This window comes from Macaca thibetana, chromosome 3 (genome assembly GCF_024542745.1).
Source record: "Macaca thibetana thibetana isolate TM-01 chromosome 3, ASM2454274v1, whole genome shotgun sequence".
NCBI classification, from domain to species: domain Eukaryota; kingdom Metazoa; phylum Chordata; class Mammalia; order Primates; family Cercopithecidae; genus Macaca; species Macaca thibetana.
The window spans coordinates 130,740,308-130,762,957 of NC_065580.1; the positions used below are offsets into that span (position 1 = coordinate 130,740,308).

The 22,650-nt window shown below is 45.8% G+C and overlaps 1 protein-coding gene across 4 annotated transcripts in view; it reads left to right on the forward strand.

Moving 5' to 3' along the window:
- CALN1 (calneuron 1) overlaps nt 1-22,650 on the forward strand; it is a 662,896-nt gene that overhangs the window by 35,637 nt on the left and 604,609 nt on the right. Inside the window, exon 2 of one of the 4 annotated variants that reach the window (XM_050783591.1) lies at nt 9,008-9,251. The exons of 2 other annotated variants lie outside the window; for them this stretch is intronic. In XM_050783591.1, coding sequence (XP_050639548.1) covers nt 9,121-9,251 — 131 coding nt within the window. In that variant the 5' untranslated portion in view covers nt 9,008-9,120. The remainder of the gene's footprint in view (nt 1-9,007; nt 9,252-22,650) is intronic. One more of the 4 variants, XM_050783597.1, reaches the window with a different exon arrangement.

Sequence of the window (22,650 nt, forward strand, 5' to 3'; positions counted from 1 at the left end):
CTGCTCACTCTTTGGGTCCGCTCCACCTTTAACACTCACCACGAGGGTCTGCGGCTTAGTTCTTGAAGTCAGCAAGAGCAGGAACCCAGCAGGAGGAACAAACAACTCCAGACGCGCCACCTTTAAGAGCTGTAACACTCACCGCGAGGTCCATGGCTTTATTCTTGAAGTCAGCGAGACCAAGAACCCACCAGAAGGAATAAATTCCACACACAGGTGGGCACAGAAACTGAAGGGCACGGTGGGCTCAGCTGCGTGCAGGTGACGGCTGGGTTGCGGCTGGGCCAGGTTGGGAGCCAGAATCTGGGTACTTTCACAGTCTGGAGACAAGCTCCAGATTATGGTGGCATTCTAATCTATGATTTTTTCTTTATTGGTTTATGATTCCTCTCTAAAAGAGAATTGCTTCATCAACTATTTGGTTATCCTGTAATATAATCTGTATAGAAAAGGCAGGACAGTTGTTTGGTTCTTTTCTTATTACTTTTAAAAGAGTAATTACTTTATGCCTTAGCAATTACATTCATATCAGTTTTCAGGATAATGAGTTGTACCATATTTGGTCATTGCATATGTCTTCCGGTTGGTTTCTCTGTCATTTGGCATCATTGAGAGCTTATCCACTTTTAGGCCTGACAAGACTTTTCGTATTTCCTCCCATGGAACTGGTTACTTAGCTGGAAATGGTATTTAGAGACTATAATTTGGGTGCTCATTGCCTGAGTTTTATTACCTTGACGTCTTTTCAGTGACAAAACTGACATGTCCATATTTTTTTAAAGACAAAAATAAATTATGAGTTCACACTGATATTTTTATTCAGACTAGATTTCAGAGTTTTTACTTAACCTTAAAATTGTTATATTTACAGCTCTTTTCTCTAACATAGAAAATGTTGATTCCTAATGATGTTACATGAATCTCTTATGTATGATTTCTTTGTGGTTCTTTTTGTCCTGAGACTATGTCTCAGTTGGAAAGCTCAGTCAAAATATTATGTTTTAAAGTAACTTGAAAAAAACAATTTTCTCTGTAGTTAAACCATTAACTTGAAATACAGTTGTGTTTGTATGTTCCAGTTCATTTTCTATTTTAAGGAATTGCTTTGCTTTTTCCTTTTGATACAATTTTTTTCAAATCTGTAAAACTTTTGATTTATATATGTTTGCTATTATAAATAGGGTCTGCTCATACATTATCTTCTAACTCAGTATTGCTTCTACACATCTCCTATTAAGTTCTGTATGCTGGTCTTACATTCTATTGCTTTACTAAATTCACCTATTATTTGTAATAGTTTTTTCATGAATTCTTTTGGATTTTCCAGACATATAATCATATCACTTTCAAATAACTTTATTTCTTTTCCCATCTTATGCCTCTAATTGCTTGTCTAATCATGTTGGTTAATGCCTACAGTACGGTGTTAATAGTAGCAGACATAGTGAACATCCTTGTATTTTTTCTGAGTTTAGCAATAAAGTTTCTAGTGCTTCCTGGAAAGTAGGGTGCTGGCTTGTGAGCTGATGTGGAGGTGTATGTATTTATGTTCAGGAAATATATATAGTTCCCTATTTTATTCTGATTTTCAATGTTAATTTTATTGTTGTGAGCCATTCATAGGTCTTGGTTTTCACTTTGAAGAACCAGGGTTTAGTATGTTTTGCTTATGTCAGTCTAAGCCAGGACCGAAGGGACGTTAGGGCTCCTGAGAAGTCTCACCTGCAGTAGAATTGTACGGAGGTGATTTGAAAAGCTAATTTCAGTTTTCAGATGTCGGCTTAGAATTTTGGCTTTGACTGTGTATGTATTTTATTTGCATGATGTTATCTAATTGGTTTTGGACAGAGATAGGGAGAAAACAAGTTTTCATTTTACATCACATAGAAGGATTTCGCTTTTGCATCTTTCAAGGAATTCCATGGACATTTTCTACATCCTGCATCAGCGGTTTTAGATTTCTTTTTTGTACTTTTGAATACATCTTAGTATTAAGATATTCAAAATGATGGCCAACAGTCACCTCTGCAGAGTCAGTAAACACAAGTGCAGTGATGAGACTTCATTGCTCATAAGCAGTTGAGTAGATGTGACAACCTTTCTTACATATTTAAAAGCTCCAGGCTCCCATGTTCCAGCAAATGCAGGGCTTAGCTTTGGGGCAGGCTGGAGCTCACACTCTGCCCCCATCCTCTTTTTTGTCAGCAACTCGTACCTCATTACACACCATATGGCATGACCTGCACCATGCAACATTTCGTCCAAAAGGTATCTTCAAAAAAGAATTATGTTCATTTATAACAAAAATAAATTCTTCTTGTGTGTTAAATGTGGTGCGTCTTTGCAGGGTTTTAGAGGAAAGGACCACGGGCGAAACCATTATCAAGCATTGAAAAAATTATGATTATAATGTGGCCCTCAACAATCGTAAAACCTAGCAGAGACCACAAGATGCGAAAGACTCTTAACTTGATGCCCAACGTGGTTAAAAGGTAGGGAACGTTCCTTGGTGATTCTTTGAACTGGGTCTTCGAGTAACAGCCTGGGAACCACTGTTCCATGGGGCTCCCAGAGACTAAATAAAATCATTTAACCCATGCTTATGAATTATTTATGCCCATAAACAACACAGGCTCATCCTCCTCCATTCACAAGTATTAGATTTTCAGCTCAATCTTGCTCCCAGTGATTGGAATTTTAGACACTTCAAAAGGGATCAAATCCATGAAGGACTTTGGTGTGCTCAGTCTGCTTGTAACCCATGTACCAGTTTGGTTGCTGAAGTCCACAGAGGCTGAAATACGCCTCCCTTCCTCAGAGGCTGGCACAGAGATCGATTTAAGAGTATACCCTGTGCCAGCCTCTGAGGAAGGGAGGTATATGGATACAGTCTAAGTGGACTGGCCGACCTCATCATTTCAGCCTCTGTGGCCTTCAGCCACCAATCTGGTGTGTGGATTACAAGCACAGAGATCCATTTAAGAGTATACTGGGCTGGGTGTGGTGGCTCATGCCTGTAATCCCAGCACTTTGGGAGGCCGAGGCAGGTAGATCATGAGGTCAGGAGTTCGAGACCAGCCTAGCCAAGATGGTGAAACCCTGTATCTACTAAAAATGCAAAAATTAGCCGGGAGCGGTGGCGGGCGCCTGTAATCCCAGTTCCTCGGGAGGCTGAGTCAGGAGAATTGCTTGAACCCGGGAGGCGGAGGTTGCAGTGAGCTGAGATCATGCCACTGCACTCTAGTCCGGGCCACAGAGCAAGACTCCATTCCACCGCCACCCCCTAGCCCCCACCCCAAAAAAGTATACTTGGGCCTAGGTGTGGTGGCTCACACCTGCCATCCCAGCACTCTGGGAGGCTGAGGTGGGTAGATTGCTTGAGCCCAGGAGTTTGAGACCAACCTGGGAAACACGGTGAAACTGCATCTCTACAAAAAATACAAAAATTAGCTAGGAGTGATGGTGCCCGCCTGTAGTCCCAGCTACTCAGAGGGCTGGAGGTGGGGCCCGCCTGTAGTCCCAGCTACTCAGGGGGCTGGAGGTGGGAGGATAACTTGAGCCTGGGAGGTCGAGGCTGCAGAGAGCTATGATTGCGCCACTGCACTCCAACCTGGGTGGCCGAGTGCAACCCTGTCTCAAAAAAAAAAAAAAAAAAAAAAAAAAAAAGAAAATAATTGGTGGTAATTTGTATGTCTTTTCATGACCACTATGCAATCTTTGCATGTAACAAAATTGCACTTGTATCCTATAAATTTATACAAAAAATTATTTATCCATGATGGCCAGGGCCTTGTTGGTTTTGTCACCAACATCACCAACATATTCCAGTTACACTCTCTGATCTTCGCATCTCTAGAGAGTCTTTGTCTTTATTATCTGTGTGTGTGTGTGTGTTTTAATTTTTTTCTGAGACTGAGTCTCACTCTGTTGCCCGGGCTGGAGTGCAGTGGCGTGATCTCGGCTCACTGCAACCTCCACCTCCCGGGTTCAAGTGATTCTCTCTCGTGCCTTACCCTCCTGAGTAGCTGGGGACTACAAGCGTGAGCCACCATGCACTGCTAATTTTTGTTTTTGTTTCTTTTTTTTTTTTTTTTTTTTTTTTGACGCGGAGTCTTGCTCTGTGCCCCAGGCTGGACAGTGGAGATCTTTCCCCCGAATAGACATGGAGTTTCACCATGTTGGCTAGTCTGGGCTCAAACTCCTGACCGTGGGTGATCCACCCCTCTTGGCCTCCCAAAGTGCTGGGATTATAGATGTGAGGCGCCATGCCAGGCCTACAGTTTGTTTTTAACGTCAATATGGAACCAAAGGGAATTAACATTGATTAAATGTGTGTTCAATACATGTTTATTGAACACCAATTATTTTAAGGATGCCCCTGCCTGGGCCTAAATGCCACACAGTGCACATCTGCATACCTAGTGCCTCAGAAGGGGAGAATCAAAGTCTGCCTTCTTGGATACCCTCAGGAACAAACCGATCCTTCAGACTGAAGGAGCAGGGACAATCTTCCCCTGTTCCGTGTGTTTGTGTCTGAGTTCTCAGCTTGACTCCGAGCTCTGTGAGGCTACATCTGTGGTGGATTCACTTCTGCATGTCCCACCTCCATCCCGCTGTGTATCCAGTCCAGCGCCCATCTGAGCAGAGAAGGAGCGCAGTCACTATCTATTAGTGCAAAAAGAAAAAAATGGAGAATGATAGTGTATTAGTCTGTTGCTTACTGCACTGCTATAAAGAAATCCCTGAGAGTGGGTAACTTACAAAGAAAAGGGGTTTAATGGGCTCACAGTTCCGCAGGCTATACAGGAAGTATGGCTGGGGAGGCCTCAGGAAACTTACAATTGGGTGGAAGGCCAAGGGGAAACAGGCATGTATTCACGTGGCCAGAGCATGAGGAAAAGAGAGGAGGGAAGCACCTCACACTTTTTAACAACCAGATCTCATGAGAACTCTATCACAAGAACAGCATGAAAGTGGGCAAAATCCACCCCGGTGATCCACTCACCTCTTACCAGGCCCCATCTCCAACATTGGGGATTACAATTTGACATGAGATTTGGGTGGGGACACAAATCCAGACCATATCAGGTAGCTAGCATATGTAGCACCTGCTCTGTGCCTAACACTTTACAATAACTTTAAAAGGTAGGTGTTATTATCAGGTTCATTTTGCAGATCAGGAAACTGAAGCCCAGAGAGGTTAAGTCACTTGCCCAAGGTCACACAGCCCCTAAGTGGCACAGCCAGGATTTGGACTGCATGGTCTAATTTGATTAGCGATGTTCTTAACAGCATCACTCCACCATTCTCTGCATATTATGGGTTGGTAAAAGTGACGCAGGTGATGGAGCACTCAAAGGGTAGACCCAGGGCTGCATCACTTTTTGGGTGGGTAAGAGTGCCTCCTACTGGTCTGAGCCCTAAAAGAGTGGCCAGTGTTCCAGGGACATTTTCAGTGCTAAAGGAAGTGGGTAGGTCACCTATTGGAATGAAAAGCTGACAAGGGGCTGGTGGCTCATGTCTGTAATCCCAGCACTTTGGGAGGCTGAGGCAGGTGGATCACTTGAGGTCAGAAGTTCGAGACCAGTCTGGCCAACATGGCGAAACCCGTCTCTACTGAAAATACAAAAATTAGCCAGGTCTGGTGGTGTGCACCTGTAATCCCAGTTACTCAGGAGGCTGAGGTGGAGAATGGCTTGAACCTGGGGGGCAGAGGCTGCAGTGAGCAGGGATCACACCACTGCACTCCAGCCTGGGAGACAGAACAAGACTCTGTCTCAAAAAAAAAAAACCCCAAAAAACAATAAAACAAAAAAAAGGCTGATAAGGACCCTCATGTGGGTCTAGGAATTAGCCCAAAGCTCTAACTTCAAGACTGAGGCTCAAAAATCCAGCTCCTCCCGGCTGACCTTTCAGATGGTGATTGTAAAGGCAATTAGCAAATGGACTTTAGAGGACAAATTCTGGAAATTAATCGTCCTTAGGAATCACATCAGGAAATGAGGTAGCCAGTTAATTTGGGGACAAGGAAGCTCATTGGGAAATGCACCTTGGGTCCCAAGATGCATAAGGCTGTGAGGACTCAGGAGGTGCCTGTGTCTTGGAGAAGCTTCCAGTTAAATGGAAAGATGGAGGTCTGTCTTCTCTGCAGATGCCAACATGGGGTGCTTCATTAGTTGGCCAAGGGTGGTCAGTCCGGCTTGTGCAGGGCAGTTTGGCTTCCCCCGTTGTTATGCCAGCAGGCAGCTGTGACTGGGAGAGGGGAATTCTGGAGAGATGGCTTCTGACTGCAGGAGCCAGCTCCATTTTGGGTCCCCTGGCTTTGTGTTTTTCTGGCACATCCCGAGTGACGCAGTGAGGGCACCAGAGGCCAGCTGAGCAGCAGGAGCCATTGTTCCTTACAGGGAGCTGACACCTTCAGTGCCGTGCGCCTGTTGAGCTGTGGGCAGGTTCCAAGTCATTAAATGTATTGGGCTCAGAAGCCTGGTGACCATCAGCCTGGAACATCCTTGCAGAGAGCTCCTGGTGTTCTCATCTGGGTGCCTTGCTCTGATGTCCACACTGCCTTGGGAGGTACCTGACAAGAGAAGGGACTCAACATATTCAGAAGTTTTTGCATATGGGGAGCTAATTACTGCTTTTTGAAATATGCATTTACCACCAATCACAACTTCCATGGTGCTGGGACTGCCATGGCAACTAAAAGCATATCTGAAAATAAAATGTCATTTTTTTTTTTTTTTGCGTTTCTACTGTAATGACACACTTGTTTCTCCTGTTTAACTTAACGAGCTAACTAGAGAAGTCTCCAAGAGTTTCAGCATGTGCAGCGTGTGTGGGGAAGTGGGTGTTGTAGTGTGTGTGAATATATGAGTCATAGGCATGTGTAAGTGAGCGGCGTACGGGTGCGTGCTGATGGGGACAGAGTGTGCAGCTGTGTGAAGTTGCGTGGGAGCCATGTGGGTGTGGGGGTGAGTGCTCCTGGGCATATGTCTCAGGAAACAGGCGAGTGAAGACATGCCTGTTTCCCCTTTGCCTTCTGCCATAATTGTAAGTTTCCTGAGGCCTCCCCAGCCATGCTAGGTGGGTCTAAGATCACCTCTAGGCTATGAATGCTACAAGGCTGATCTGTGAGCACGCATCTGAAGACCAGTGTGTGCATGTGTGTGTTTGAGGCCAAGTGCTGTTACGTGGATGCATTGCACACGTGCTGTTTGGTGAGACATGGCTTCTTGCTTTGAGACACTTACTCTCTTTAAGGTATCTTTGCGATCCCAGCCCTTGGGAAGTTCCAGCCCAGTCACAGGACATAACACCCTTCCTGTCCTATCTCATCATTCCTGTGGGATGGAGGGCTCAACTCTATCCCACAACCTTGGGGAACCAGAGACCTCAGAGGTCAGGGGCACCCAGACACCATCTGGTCCAGATCTGAGCTAAGGACACGAGGGTTTCTGGTCCAGGTGGAAATTACAAAGCATCCAGTTGGTTTATGTGTCTGTCCTTCATTCATTCACCCCAGTGGCTGATGAGTTACGCACAGGGCCTTGGGCTGAGCCTGTTTCATTCGAGCCAAATGAGGCTAATTTTCAGTGGGTAGTGTGTGTGCAGATTTACAACAATGATCTACAACAATAATGTCCACCATCCACATACAGCTCTTCAAGCCTTCTTCCTGCTTTCTACAGTCATTTTCTGAGCCTGATCTCCTAAAATCTGACTTTGACAGGAGACCGCTTCCCAGGCGTGGGCATGCACCTCTCGCCGGAATTGAGAGAGCAGAAAGAGGGCAGAGGGACTCTTCCCAGGATGCGATGTTCAGGGGCCAAGCAATGAGAAATGGAGACTCATCTGTGTGTGGCTGCGAGAAGCCATTGCCTGCTGCAACGTGCAGACATCCTTATGAGCACAGCTTTCTCAGATAGGTCCCTGATCCATGGTGGCCAGGGCTTTGTTGGTTTCGTCACCAACGTCTTCCAGTTACACTCTCTGAACTTCACATCTCTAGAGAGTCTTTGTTGGTCTTCATTACTGTTTGTTTTTAACTTCAATGGAACCAAAAAGAACTGACATTGATTAAATGTGTGTTCAATACATGTTTATTGAGCACCAGTTACTTTAAGGTTGTTCCTGCCTGGGCTTAAATGCCACACAGTGTGCATCTAGCCTGGGGTTTTTCTCAACACAGTGTTGGGAGGAAGGGATGGAGGTTGTAGACAAATGACAGTAGAAGTAGGCAGAGATGAGGGGTGCCTTAACTCAACCAAGGGAGAGGGCCAGGTCAAGGACAGCTTTTCAGAAGAGGTGACAGCTGAGCTGAGTTGTAAGGGACAAGTAGGCGGTAACTGGATATCAGAGAGAGAGAGAGAGATAGAAAGAGGATGTTGCCACTTGGTGACATCAAGTGGACGTAGAGATTCCGTATGCGTGGGCTGCAAGTCTGCACTGGAGCTGGTAACGGGATGCCGTCTTGGATGCTCTTTGCTTTAAGGAAGTTAGGAGGATATTGCCCTGGGATTGTGACAGCATCACCAAGTTTGGGAGACTTGGCAAGAGCCCTTCACCGTTAGACGGTGATTTCCAGCTCAGTCCCTCATTTTGTTTCTGTGGATTTCCTGGTGTCAGCAGCAAGGAAACAAATGATGCTGGCGAGGTGCTTTGCTTCCTTGCAAGTTGCAATCACGTTGGCGGCTATAGATCTCTCCACACTGCTCATACTCCAGCAATGCCCATGTGAGTACGAATGGAAAAATACCTGTAAATATTAAGGTTGGCTCCAAAAGCCCATTATTGGCTTGTTGTGCATTACCCTCTGGTGACATTGAGGCCTTATTAATAACTAAACATCTGTCACAACTGTAATTATATTTCTTGTGCCAGGATTGTGTTTCTACCATTGTCCTGTGTAAACACGGAAGGGAGGGTGTGAATTATTTAGGCGGCCGGCTTTGAGAAAAATAATCGCCCAGCACTGTGCAGGCTGTAAGTTTCTGTCAACTCCTTTCAGAGTCTCAGTGCCTTCGCTGACGTTCCTTTGATGTGCTCCTAAATCTCTCTGAGAACATCGCCCTGGACCCCCGATGCGGCTGCCAGAGCAACCCGGAGAGGGGAAGCCCGAGAATGAGAAAAAGGGGGACGGAGGAGCCCTCGGACGGGGAGAGGAGCCGCCGAGGAGCCAGGCCCCCGACTTCCCCACCTGGCAAGTCTTCTTCCCCCAAACCCCAGGATCTAGATTGTTTGGCAGCCCTCAGGTAGGGGGTGGTGCGGGGTCCAGGAACCTTTGCCGCTGCTGCGTGTCTAGGTTGGAGAGGAGAATCTATGAACTGAACACCTGGGAGAGCTGTCCGGGTTGGGTACAGAGATTCTATCCCCTTTCTTGAGCCTATTTGAGATGTGTGGATGGGACGAAGGGACGGGTTTGCAAACCGACTCTTGGGGAGAGACATGCTTGTTTTCAGGTGAACAATGACAAATACAACTTACAGAGTGTGGACTATGCACTAGCATAAAAATGGAACCTTTGCATCGACAATTTCAATCAATTCTCAAATAATTTCATAAGGATGTTGTTAGTCTCGCTTTGACAGGAGGAAAGTAACACAAACATTAGGCAGCTTGACTGAGATGACACAGCCAAAGGCAAACCTGGGATTCCTACCCAAGTCTCTCTGAATTCCACCCCTCCTCCCACCGCTAAAAAAAAAAATTATGTTCCTAACCACTAGGCTACCCTGTGTCTCTCTGGTCATTGATGCGGTCAGTTCGGGGTAAAGAGTTTTCTATGCTACCAAGCCACAGGCCTCCATGGGTTTTTTTTATCTTACTCTTTTTCTTTTCCTCGGAGACCCTCGGCCGTACAAACTCAAGAGGAGTTGCAACTCTGGGTGTGGTTTGGTATAGAACGCAGTTTTGGTCTGTGTGATGCTGGCATCAAGGAATCGGTCTGTGGTGAGTCCTATAAATGGGTACATTCTGAAATTCTCTTCCTAAGGCTGTTCAGAATGGGATCTCCAGCTCTAGCCACCAGCTTTCAGTGGCGGCTGAAAGCGTATATGGTGGGGGCAGTTAGTTTAGAGATAGGCTTATGGGGAAGAAAAGGAAGTGGATGTATTTATGGTGACTACAGCTCCTGGTGTTCAGCAATTTCTCCCATGAGCAGGGGGCCAGACTGTAGGATCCAGGAACAGGATGCTGCAAGACTTTGTTCAGAACCTTCTCCAACACAGCTTGACATTTGAGAAGCCAAGGGCGGGAGCTGATGAGACCCCTGGCCAAGGGAACGCTGACCAACCGGGGGAGCCACTCTCTCAGCCTCTGAGGAAGGATCTAGAATAGGACAGCGTAAAGCTGGAAATGACAAATGCTGAAGGGCACGCTCAGAGCAAGGAAGGCTGGCTAGAGTCAGAGAACATTTTGGGATGGTCTCCCCATCTCAGCTCATCCCTTCCAGGAGAGGACCCCCCACCAAAGGCAGGCGTGGTTGGACTTTCACCAGCCTAGGATAAATGAAAGGACGGTGAACACTTCCCCTGGTAAAGGGGTGGGGCATGTTGAAAAAAGGAGGTAAGAACTGAGTCAGAGAAACATTTCTGTAAGTCCTAGGAGGGCTGCCTTGAGTGACAAGTACAGTTGGTGGGACGGAGGAAAGGGATATTTGCCTGCCTCTGTAGATCTGAGGATATCACACAGCAAACAGAAAAGAAATCTTTTTGCTCAACACATTGTCACATTAAAAATGTTTCCCCATTTTATCCTGCATTTTGGGAACTTGGCATTTTTTGGCCAGAGTTGTGAGCAGCATGAATTAGGCAGTTTAGTGTCACCTGTCTCTAGGGGACAGCGATGACCCAAGGAGTCAGTTTCTCCCAAGGTGTGTGCTTCTCTTTTGGAGTTGAACATAAACTCCCTTTAGGGCCTGGGGCTAAGGGTCTCTACACCTCTGGCTGTTCCCATCACACATTTGCATGCACGTGCACACACACACACACACACGCACAATGAACATGCTTTTGTTTTTGTTATTCCATCCTTGGGCATGTACCCACACATTCCCCAAAGATTTCTTTGTGTAGTGGGCTGAGAGGGAGAGAGCCAAAAAGCAGCAGATTAGGTGGGGCCAGAGGAGGGAGATCTGTGGTCAAGATCTTGGCTCCAGGGAGTTGGACGTGGAGGGGAGTGGGAACATATCTCATCTGGAACGTGTTCTCCCGTTAGGTTCAGCAGTAATGTCATCTCTCAGAGCGCATCACCTCCTGCCCTTCAGTTCTCTGGCTGGCAACCTCCTTCAGATAAAGCACAGCCTGGGTATTGTGAGACCTTTGAGAGAAAGGAGTAAAAGAGAAGGCAGTCCCCATCTACAGGTCATCTTCTCCAGGTGCACTGAAAGAAGCATGTTGACACCTTAGCAAAAACAGGGGCACCAGGGGCCTCCTCTGACCCCAAAGCATGCTCAAAGAGCCACCACTACTTCCTAGCTGTGGTGGCCTGAGCAGTTATGCACAGCGTGGGCAGGGCAGGCGAAGTTAGAAAGCAGAGAGGAGCCTCCTTGATGTGTCTCGTCTTCTGTCTCCAGATCACTTTCACATCTCCCAGAGCCATATTGGTTGCAAGGGACAGAAGGCCAGGAGAGTTCTCAGGAATGAAAAGGGAAACATGCTAGGGATATTTCCATGGGAGTGGGCAGAGGGTGGGTCTCGTGAAATCCAAGTCCAGAGGTGCAGCTCTGGGATTACAGGTGGCTGCCACCAAACCCAGCTCATTTTTGTATTTTTAGTAGAGACGGGGTTTCACCATGTTGACCAGGCTGGTCTCAAACTCCTGACCTCAAGTGATACACCTGCTTTGGCCTCCCAAAGTGCTAGGATTACAGGCTTAAGCCACCGTACCCGGCCTTGATTCCTTCTTAATCTCACCTCATGTAATGTAGCCTCTGCTCCCATCAGTTTACTGATCAGATTCTGGAGGGAACGAGAGCTAGTGTCAGAGCAGAAGGAACGATGCCAAGCAATGGCCAGTTCAAAATTTAGCTCATCATCAAAGACCTAGAAGGATGTGGAAAATCTGAGAAAGCTAAGTCTCTTGCGTTTCTCTGTCCATGTGAAAATGATTCATGTCAAATAGCTACCCATTTAACAGTGATCAAATGGAGGAATCAGTGTGGTCTCAATTCCAAATCCCCTGGGAAACAAGCCCATTGCTGTCCATTCCTGATCAAATCAATAGTGCCCAAGAGAAGAGGGTCAGATGTATGAATGCAGCTGCTGCCACTCTAAATGGGCGGACAGAAGATGGGGAGGGGGAGTGACTGGAGAACTGGGGTGCCTCCTCATCCCCATGTATTAGTCCATTTTGTGCTGCTATAAAGGAATACCTGAGATTGGGCAATTGATTAAAAAAGAGGTTTATTAGGCTCATGGTTCTGCAGACTGGACAAGAAGCGTGGCCTAATCTGCTTCTGTTGAGGGCCTCAGGAAGGTTCCAATCATAGTGGAAGGCAAAGTGGGAGCAGGAATGTCACATGGAGAGAGAGGGAACAAGAGAGAGGCAGGCTCTTTTAAACAACCAGCTCTTGCATGAACTAATAGAGTGAGAATTCACTCATTATCACAGGGAGGGTGCTGAGGCATTCATGAGGCATTCGCGTGCATGACCCAAACCCTTCCCACTAGGCCCCATCTCCAACACTGGGGATCATATTCCAACATGAGATTTGGAGGGGACAAATATCCAAACTATATCATACCAGTTCCTTGAGCTATTATATGTATTTCTTATTCTTGGAGTTAATTGATGCTCCATGAAGTGCTGGGAAGGTATTTGCTATTAAGGCTTTAAGTTGGAACTTTTCAAGAAGGTAATCCCTACAAGACCCAAAATGATGAACTGTGACTTGTGGAACAAAAGCAATAGGTTACGCCAGGCGCAGTGGCTCACTTCTGTAATCCCAGCACTTTGGGAGGCCGAGGTGGGTGGATCATGAGGTCAAGAGATTGAGATCATCCTGGCCAACATGGTGAAGCTCTATCTCTACTAAAAATACAAAAATTAGCTGGGCATTGTGGTGTGTGTCTATAGTCGCAGCTACTTGGGAGGCTGAGGCAGGAGAATCGCTTGAACCCAGGAGGCAGACATTGCAGTGAGCTGAGATCATGCCACTGCACTCCAGCCTGGCGACAGAGAGAGACATTGTCTCAAAAAAAAAAAAAAAAAAAAAAGGCAATAGGTTAGACAGAACTGGCTGGGGACTGGAGAGGTAGGACCCCACCCTTCCCACAGCCAGCCTTCCTTGCAGTCCGTTGTCCCCCCATTTGTCAGCCTACATCACTGCAGAAGATCCTTGATTGTCCACTCATGTCTTTCCTAAGGTGTCAACATGCTTCTGTCAATGCATCTGGAGGAGGTGACCTGTAGATGGTGACCTCCTTCTCTTCTCCTTTCTCTCAAAGGTCTCACAAGGGAGTGAAGCAAGGAAGCCCTGACCTTTTTTCTAGCCTGTCAAGGTGACTCCTTGGCAAGGAGGTCTGAAAGGACACTTTAGCAGAAGGAAGCAGTGGGTGCCTCCCTCAAGTCACTGTATGGACTTGAGCTCATCTTTGGCTTATAATGGAAGAGTTGGGTGTGATCAATGGTGTTTAATTTTTGTTTTGTTTTGTTTATAGAAACTTTTCTAAAATAAGTCATGTGGGGAATGCTAATACTCAGAAAAAGGACCCACTTTTGTTGGAGCAAGGTGTGTGTGTACCTATTTGGGATAATGGGGTGTCTCCCAAGATCCCTAAGAGGAGCAGTGAAATCCTTCACTTCTTTACTTTTTGTCCAGACTTTGAGATCTGGAGCTCTTTGGACCAGGTCTAGAGCTGACTCATCCATGATGTCACCTAGAAGACAGACTCCAGGAACTAGAGTGATGCCCAGGTAGCTTCCACAAATGACAGCTAAGTAAACAACCCCACCACTGTGGTGCGGCTCCAGCCCAATCCAAAGGAAGCTTTTTTATTCATATGGGGAGAAATGGATGTGCACTATTGATATATGATCTAAAAATATCTCATGTTCCAAACAAAGTGTTTTTTCGTATTTTGAAATGAAAACGTGTAGACAAAGCAAGGATTTAGAATGCATGACTCATTAAATTGCTGACTCTGAAAGCAATGGAAATTCAAAGGGAACTTTTCTCTCTAGTTCTCCCTCCCACCCCTGCTCTGAATAGCTTATAAAAAAGTCTACACATAAACAAGACCTGTAAACTTCCTTGTGACGGAAGGTCACGCACAGTGAGAGGCTGAAAGAACTCAGCCTTTGTTGCCTGGATGCTGAGCTGCTCTTCCTTGCTAGATTGGAATCATCAGCTGGACTCCTCCTTGCTTGCCATCTTTACTTCTCCTCTTCTTGCATCTCTTCCCTGTCCCTAACAGGTGTCCGAGGACTTCCATCATGGCCCTTCTCTGGCCAATGGTCCTTCTTCCCTACAATGCTTGGCTCTTCTGGACTTCAGCGGTGCTGAACTCATCGGCCCTAAAAGGATGCATCATCCAGGAGCTGTGTCTTAGGGGAAAGTATACCTCACGTGGTACGCTAGCAGGATGCAGCAGTGGATACCTTCATCAAGCTCATCCTTGGCTTATAATGGAAGGGTTAGGCATGATCAATGGTGTTTAATGGTTTTTTGTTTTGCTCGTAAAAGCTTTTCTAAAATAAGTCTTATGGGGAATGCCAATACTCAGAAAGAGGACCCACTTTGGTTGGAGCAAGGTGTGTGTGTGTATGTATTTGGGAGAGTGGGTGCCCTCCAAGACCCCCAAGAGGAGCAGTGAGATTCTTCACTTGAGGCTACTGGTAGACTTTCATATGCTTGTTCCTAACCATTATGTAAAAATCTCTGCTTCATTGAGGAGCACATTCCCTGCCTCCCTCTCCCTCGTTGCTATCACCTGCTTTTCTTCTAGTCACCCATTCACTCCTGGAATTCCCTAGCAGCTTGTTCATTCTTGTATCTACCGCAAGTTGTGATCATACCGGGGAGATGAATGAGCATGGGGATGACCAGGCAACATTCTCACCTCTTGTTGCCTCAACTTCAACTCTTGTGACCTTTCCTGTTGACTTTCACTCCTATGGCCTCAACCTTGATCTCGTCATTCTCTAGAATGTGGACCCTCTGGGTAGGTGCTCACACTGCAACCTGCCTCTCTGTGGCATCCTCCTTGACAGCTGTTTTCCATTGTTACGTCTGCTTCAGTATGTGGAGTGCTCCAGGGGAAAATCCTACATGGGTTGAGTATGATGGCTTAGGCTTGTAATCCCAGCACTTTGGACGGCTGAGGCAGGAGGATTGCTTGAGCCTTGGAGCTCAAGACCAGCCTGGGCAACATAGTGAGAACCCCATCTCTGCAAAACTAAAAAAACCCTTAACCGGGCACGGTGGTGCATGCCTGTAGTCCTGGCCACTTGGGAGGCTGAGGGGGGAGGATTGCTTGAGCCCAAGAGTTGGAGGCTGCAGTGAACTATAATCGTGCCACTGCACTCCAGCCTGGGCAACACAGAAAGACCCTGTCTTACTCCTCCTCCTCCTACTGCTACTACTACTACTAAAAGATTCTACAAGGATATGGGACACAGATAAATGATCCTATATACTTCTAACCTTCAACCTCAACGAGGTTCTCAGTGTGAGTCATGGTTCTAGTGATCAGGTCTTCATGACTATTTCAACCCCGACTCAGTTGTCTTAAGAATGGTGTCACCTCCTCACTCACAATTGAAACAAAGACTCCAGGCAGAAACGTCCTCAACTCCCTGTCCACCTAACTGTCACCTTTTCTACATTCAGCTCTGTCTTTGCCACTCCCTGTCCATGATAGTAGAGGATGGTCCTTTCCCAAGTCCAAGGACCACCTGCCACATGTGCTGGAATATCTCTTCCCTGCCGCACTGTCTTCAGGGACCTTATTTCATCAATGATAGCTCCTCCATCCTATTCACCAATGTCTTATTTCTTCCCCCAAGAAAAATTGCATACATTGCTCTATTTCCCCACTTTTCGTTTCCTCCTTTTTTTTTTTTTTTTTTTTTTTGAGAAAAAGTCTCCCTCTATCACTCAAGCTGGAGTGCAGTGGCATGGTCTTGGCTCATGCAACCTCTGTCTTCCAGATCCAAGCGATTCTTCTGCCTCAGCATCCCGAGTAGCTGGGATTACAGGTGCCTGCTACCAAACCAAGCTAATGTTTGTTTTTTTAGGAGAGACAGGGTTTCACCATGTTGACCAGGCTGGTCTTGAACTCCTGACCTCAAGTGATCTGCCCGCCTCAGCCTCCCAAGTCCTAGGATTACAGGCTTGAGCCACCATGCCCGGCCTTGATTCCTTCTTAATCTTGCCTCATGTAATGTGGCCTCTGCTCCCATCAGCTTACTGATCAGATTCTAAAGGGAACAAGAGCTAGTGTCAGAGCAGAAAGAGTGATGCCAAGCAATGGCCAGTTCAAAATTTAGCTCAACATCAAAATGTATCTGGTGAGTTAAAAAAAAAAAAAAAAAAAAAAAAATATATATATATATATATATATACACACACACACACACACACACACACACACACACACTTGGGAAAGGACTGTCCTCTACTATAATGGGCAGGGAGTGGCAAAGACAGAGCTGAATGTAGAAAAGGTGACAGTTAGGTGGACAGGGAGTTGAAGACGTTTCTGCCTGGAGTCTTTGTTTTATATATATAATATATTATAATATATAATATATAATAATATATAATATATATTTTATATATATATATTTGGAGGCCCTACCTCCTAAATCAGAAACTTTGTAGGAAGCACCTGGAATTCTGATCGCTGGGCTCCTTCCCTGACATCCCTGCCTGGGTCTCGGAAGTCCCCAGGGCGAGGATTTTTGTCACCCTGCTGTCAGCTCAAGCATGCTTTGCTCACTCTTGTTCCATTGACCAAATCTTTTCCTTCTCAGTTTCCGCCATCCAATGGGAGTTTCAAATGATCTTACCTGAGAAACTTTCATCACTCTTTTGCCCTCCTGGAGATTCTCGTACCCCACCTCTTCACAATCCGACTTTCACCCGGGATCCATTGACTTCCTTTGTGATTCTTCTAATGCAGCATGTTACAGATGAATGATCCTCAGAACATCAATGTAAATAAATATTCCTCTGAAGGTGCTTCATGGTCAGTAAAATTTGGATGATGCTCCATACTATATCTGCCTCTTGGAGAATATCAATGCAAATTAAAATCTTAGTGATGCCCTACAGTCAAGAAAATGGTTTATCTTTGTTTATCTCAGTTTTTCCAAATACAATTTGAGCCTGGAATCCTGGATGTGAGTGAGTGTGTGTGTGTGTGTGTATGTTTGTGTGTGTGTATGTGTTTGCTAAAGCCTGGAAGCCATCCATTAAGTGTTTATTTTCTCTCCTGGAGACATACCTAGTTCTTAGATCAATGCAAATAATAGATAACTGACATATCCTGGTGCCCATGAATGCTCACACCCTCATTAATTCAGGTGCCATTGGTGTGCCAGGCGCTGTGCTGCATGTTGGAGGTAAAAAGATGAATAGTCCCTTTCCTCTTACAGTTTACAGGTTCATGGGGGAGATGCGTTACTACTCACCATAGAGTTTATGTGTTAAGATACTTGCAAGCCCAGGGTGTGCCTAGGGGCACATCAAGTGACACACACACACATGCATGAGCACAGGTGTGGAGTTCCCATGTATACCATTCATTACTTATAAGACAAGAATAGAATGTAGGCTGGGCACTGTGGCTCACGCCTGTAATCCCAGCACTTTGGGAGACTGAGGTGGGAGGATCGCTTGAGTCCAGGAGTTTGAGACCAGCCTGGGCAATCTAGTGAGACTCCATCTCTACAGAAAATAAAATAAAGTAAAAGAATCAGGCATGGTGGTACCCTTGTAGTCTCAGCTACTCAGCAGGCTGAGGTGGGAGGATTGCTTGATCACAGGAATTTAAGGCTGCAGTGAGCTATGATTGCACCACTGCAGTTCAGCCTGGGCAACATGGTGAGACACTGTCTCAAAAAAAGTCAATGGTATGCAACTTTTTTTCACTCAACAGTTTATTACCAGCATCCTTTTCTATTGTACTGCAATGTACTGGACCAGTCCTGTAATGATGTCTGTTCAGGTCATGCTCTGTTTTTGTTCTCATAGGCAATGCTTCAAAGAGCATCTGTGTATGAGCAACATTTATCCTTATGAACTTGTGCAAGCATAACTAAAGATACATTTTCTAGAAGTGAAACATCTGGGTCAAAATGTGTACATTTTTTTTCTTCTGCTAGGTTTTGCCAAATTGCTCTCCAGACTTAGGGTACCAATTCACTTAAGGGAAGGGCTTTTGAGGACGAGGACACCAGAGTGGAGGGGAAGGAGGCAACAGAAAGGAAGTGCTTGAGGGTGATCATTAATGGAGTCATATGTCCCTGAGGAAGTGAGAGGGTGCAGGATCAAGAGAAATGTCGTCATGATGAAAAAAATTCTATATGCCCAAAGTGTAAATTCTGCACGTCACCGTACATATCACCAATGATCTCAGCTAAGAAATTTTGATCACTTTTTCATCTTCCTGGAGATTTGCTGACCTAATGTCTTGGAAATCTTCTGTTCGCTCAGGATCCGTTTACTTCCTATGTGATTCTTTTAACAAAACATGCCACAACTTGATGATTAACATCAATGCTGATAAATATTTTAAGAGTGCTCCGAGGCCAGGTACGGTGGCCCACGACTGTAATCCTAGCTACTCAGGAGGCTGAGGCAGAAGGATCCCTTGAGCCCGGGAGGTGGAGATTGCAGTGAGTTGAGTTTGTGCCACTGCACTGCAGCCTGGGTGACAGAGTGAGACTCTGTCTCAAAATAGAAGAAGAAAACAGCTCTATGGTCAATAGACTAAATGGCTAAGCCCTAGGCACCTGACTCCTTCAAAAGGGCTTTGGCACATCAGAATTCTGTATACTTATTCTTTTGGCATTTGCCTGGGGGAACCCAGCTGTGGGACAGAGTACCTCTGACATCTGATGATAAACAGAGTACATGTTCATGCAATGTCCTTCTTACCTCATCACAGGTAATTTAAGACACTGTACTGTTAAAAACATACTTCATATGTTATGGTGTAGAATGTTAGTTTTTAAGACAAAAATATTGGACTTTAAAGATGGTTCTTGATTGTGTCTGGGCTGTTTTGGGCTATGACCCTGTAATTCTCCTTCATTAGAAGCCCTTTCATGGACAAATTTGGAATCACTGAGAGAGACTGAATTCACCTAACACACTCCTGGTGTTTGTACTAATTTTTTTTTAAGAGATGGGTCTTGCTGTATTGCCCAGGCTGGAGTGTCGTGGTGAGATCATAGCTCGTTGCAGCCTTGAACTTCTGGGTTCAAACAATTCTTCCACCTCAGCCTCCCAAGTAGCTGGGACAGCAGGTACATGCCAACATGCCTGGCTAATTAATTTTTTTTTTTTTTTTTTTTTTTTTTTTTTTTGAGACGGAGTCTCGCTGTGTCTCCCAGGCTGGAGTGCAGTGGCGTGATCTCGGCTCACTGCAAGCTCCGCCTCCCGGGTTCACGCCATTCTCCCGCCTCAGCCTCCCAAGTAGCTGAGACTACAGGCGCCCGCCACCACGCCCGGCTAGTTTTTTGTATTTTTAGTAGAGACGGGGTTTCACCATGTTAGCCAGGATAGTCTCGATCTCCTGACCTCGTGATCCACCCGCCTCGGCCTCCCAAAGTGCTGGGATTACAGGCTTGAGCCACCGCGCCTGGCCATTAAATTATTTTTAAGAGACAGGGTCTTGCTATGTTGCCCAGGCTGGTCTTGAACTCTCCTGACCTCAAGCGATCCTCCCACCTGGGTTTCCCAAAGTGCTGGGATTACAGGCATGTGCCACTACAATTGACCTGTACCAAATTTTAATTTGAGGATTTCGCTCCTATTGAGAAAGTGGGGTAGGGGAGAAGATTAGTCAATAGAGTTCATGCCCTAAATAGTCTTGCTGTTAGCAGAAGACAGTATGAAACAGTACTACTCTGGGTACAAGTCATTTCTACTCATCACAGTGCAAAGGGCACTGGAGAGACACAAGTTGGCCCTCAGTCCTGTTTTGCTATGTGCCCCTTCCCCGGTCTCTCCCATTAGAGCACCGTTCAGCTCTCCATCCATGAACCATGTAGCCGTCACAGGAGCCTCTTCTTCCTGAACTTCTCATCTCCTCTTAGTCTGGTTACTATTGCTTCATAATAAACTGCCCCAAACTCAGGGGGGATAAACCAACAACCATCCTGCGCTTGTGGAATCTTGGGGTCAGGAATTCAGTAGAGACAGCTTTCGTCTGCTCCGGGATGTCTGATGCCTCTGTTGGAAAAACACAGATGGCTGGGGGCTGACGTTATTTGGTCACTTCCATGTCAGGTGCCTAGGATGGCATGGCTGAAGGACTAGCTCAGCTGGGAGCATCTACATATGGCTTTGCCATGTGGCTTGCGTTCTGACAGCTTGGTATCTGGGTTGTAAGAAGAGCATCCTAAAAGGGAGCATCTCAGTGAGCCTTCCAAGAGAAACAGATGGAACCTGGTTGGCCTTTTAGGACTTAACCTTGCGAGCAGTGCTTCTGCCATACTCTAGGGGTCAAAGCAGTGCAAATCCTCCTAGATTCAGGGAGTGGAGGCGTAGATACCACATCTTAACAGAAGGAGGCTGAATGAATTTGGGGACTGCATTAGTCTGTTTTCACGCTGCTGATAAAAGACATATCTGAGACTGGGTAATTTATACAGCAAAAGAGGTTTCATGGACTCACAGTTCCATGTGGCTGGGCGGGGGCAGCTCACAATCATGGCAGAAGGTGAAACGCATGCCTTACGTGGTGGCAGGCAAAAAAATAAAAAAAAACCCAAAAAACCCAAAAAAACCAAAAAACGAAAAAAAAAACAACTTGTGCAGGGGAACTCCCATTTATAAAACCATCAGATCTCATGAGACTTACTCACTACCACGAGAACAATATGAGGGAAATCCCCTCCGTGGTTCAGTTATCTCCCACTGGATCTCTCCTGCAGCGTGTGGGAATTACGGGAGCTACAATTCAAGATGATATTTGGGTGGGGACACAGACAAGCTATATCAGGGACCATGTTTTAAAACGACTACACTCCTTCATCATGCTGGATCCTTTTGCTACCTGCTCCTAGCAATGCACCTCTTTGGGATCTTCTGGTTTCTTGCTGGGTGAAATGGAAAAGTAGGATTTTAGGGGAAGTCAACATAAGATGCCTTCCAGCGATCTGAGGATCCTGTGGATACCTCTGCTCATTATTAGGTTTGAAGAGTGTTTATCTCTTAACATTTTCCTAACCTGTCTGGGCTTGGTACCATCTTAGCCCTCTGCAGCTTCACTTTGGGTCTACATCTGGGACTCTGGATCTATCATCTTCTTTCAATATGCGGCTGCTACCAAGTCTCCAGCCTCTGGGGTTGGGAGGTGGATAGGGAGGGTGAAATTTGTTTTACTCCATCCTCTCTCAATTCTCCACAACCCCGTTAACACACAGCAGATGTATATAAATCAGGTTTTACTGAAGGCTTGGGAGTAACTGGAGAATTTCAATGTCAGGAAAAATTACAATGTACAAAGAAATCTTAAGAGTCAGAAAAAATATATTTTAAGGGTACTTTTGATGCATGGATCTCTTTGGCAGTCTGTTGAGGCCTGTGAATTATGTTTCTAAATGCATAAAATAGAATACTTGAGGTAACAACAAAGGAAATATATTATACATAAGTATGGTATCAAAAATATTAAGCAGAACAAATGTGTTGATATAATAACACATGTGCTTCTTTGTTGATGCATTAAATAATAAGGGCTATTGGTGGATAAAATAATCATGATTTTGAAGTGCTGTTATGGTAAGCATAAACAACATTTCAAAGTAATTGGGACAATGGGAACATGATAGGAAAATATTAGTGGCACAATCACAGGCGTTGCTAACTCTGCGGTGCCTTGTGGCTTGCATTCCTAATTGAAGAAAATGCTGGATTTCATTTATAGGATAATGGAAATAAAGGTATATTCTTTCCCATCCAAATTTGTGGACCTCTTGAATTCTATTCTTGGGCACCCTGGCTGGTGAGTTTTTCAGCCATGTTTCACTGCCTCAGGGCAGCCAATCTCTCTTCTTTCTATCGCTCTTTTTTTTTGAAACGGAGTCTCACACTGTCGCCTGGGCTGGAGTGCAGTGGCGTGATCTCAGCTCACTGCAACCTCTGCCTCCCAGGTTCAAGAGATTCTCCTGCCTCAGCCTTCTGAGTAGCTGGGATTACAGGTGCCTGCCACCATGCCCAGCTAATTTTTTTGAATTTTTAGTAGAGATGGGGTTTCACGATGTTGGCCAGGATGGTGTCAAACTCCTGACCTCATGATTCACCCACCTTGGCCTCCCAAAGTGCTGGGATTACAGGGGTGAGCCACCGTGCCCGGTCCAAATCCCTCGTATTTCTTAGAGCCAGTGTTTCTTTTTTCAGGCTTCCCAGGGCAAAGTTCCCACCCCTCCTTAGCCAACCTGGTCTCCCAGCCAGCCAGCCCATAGAATTCATCATAC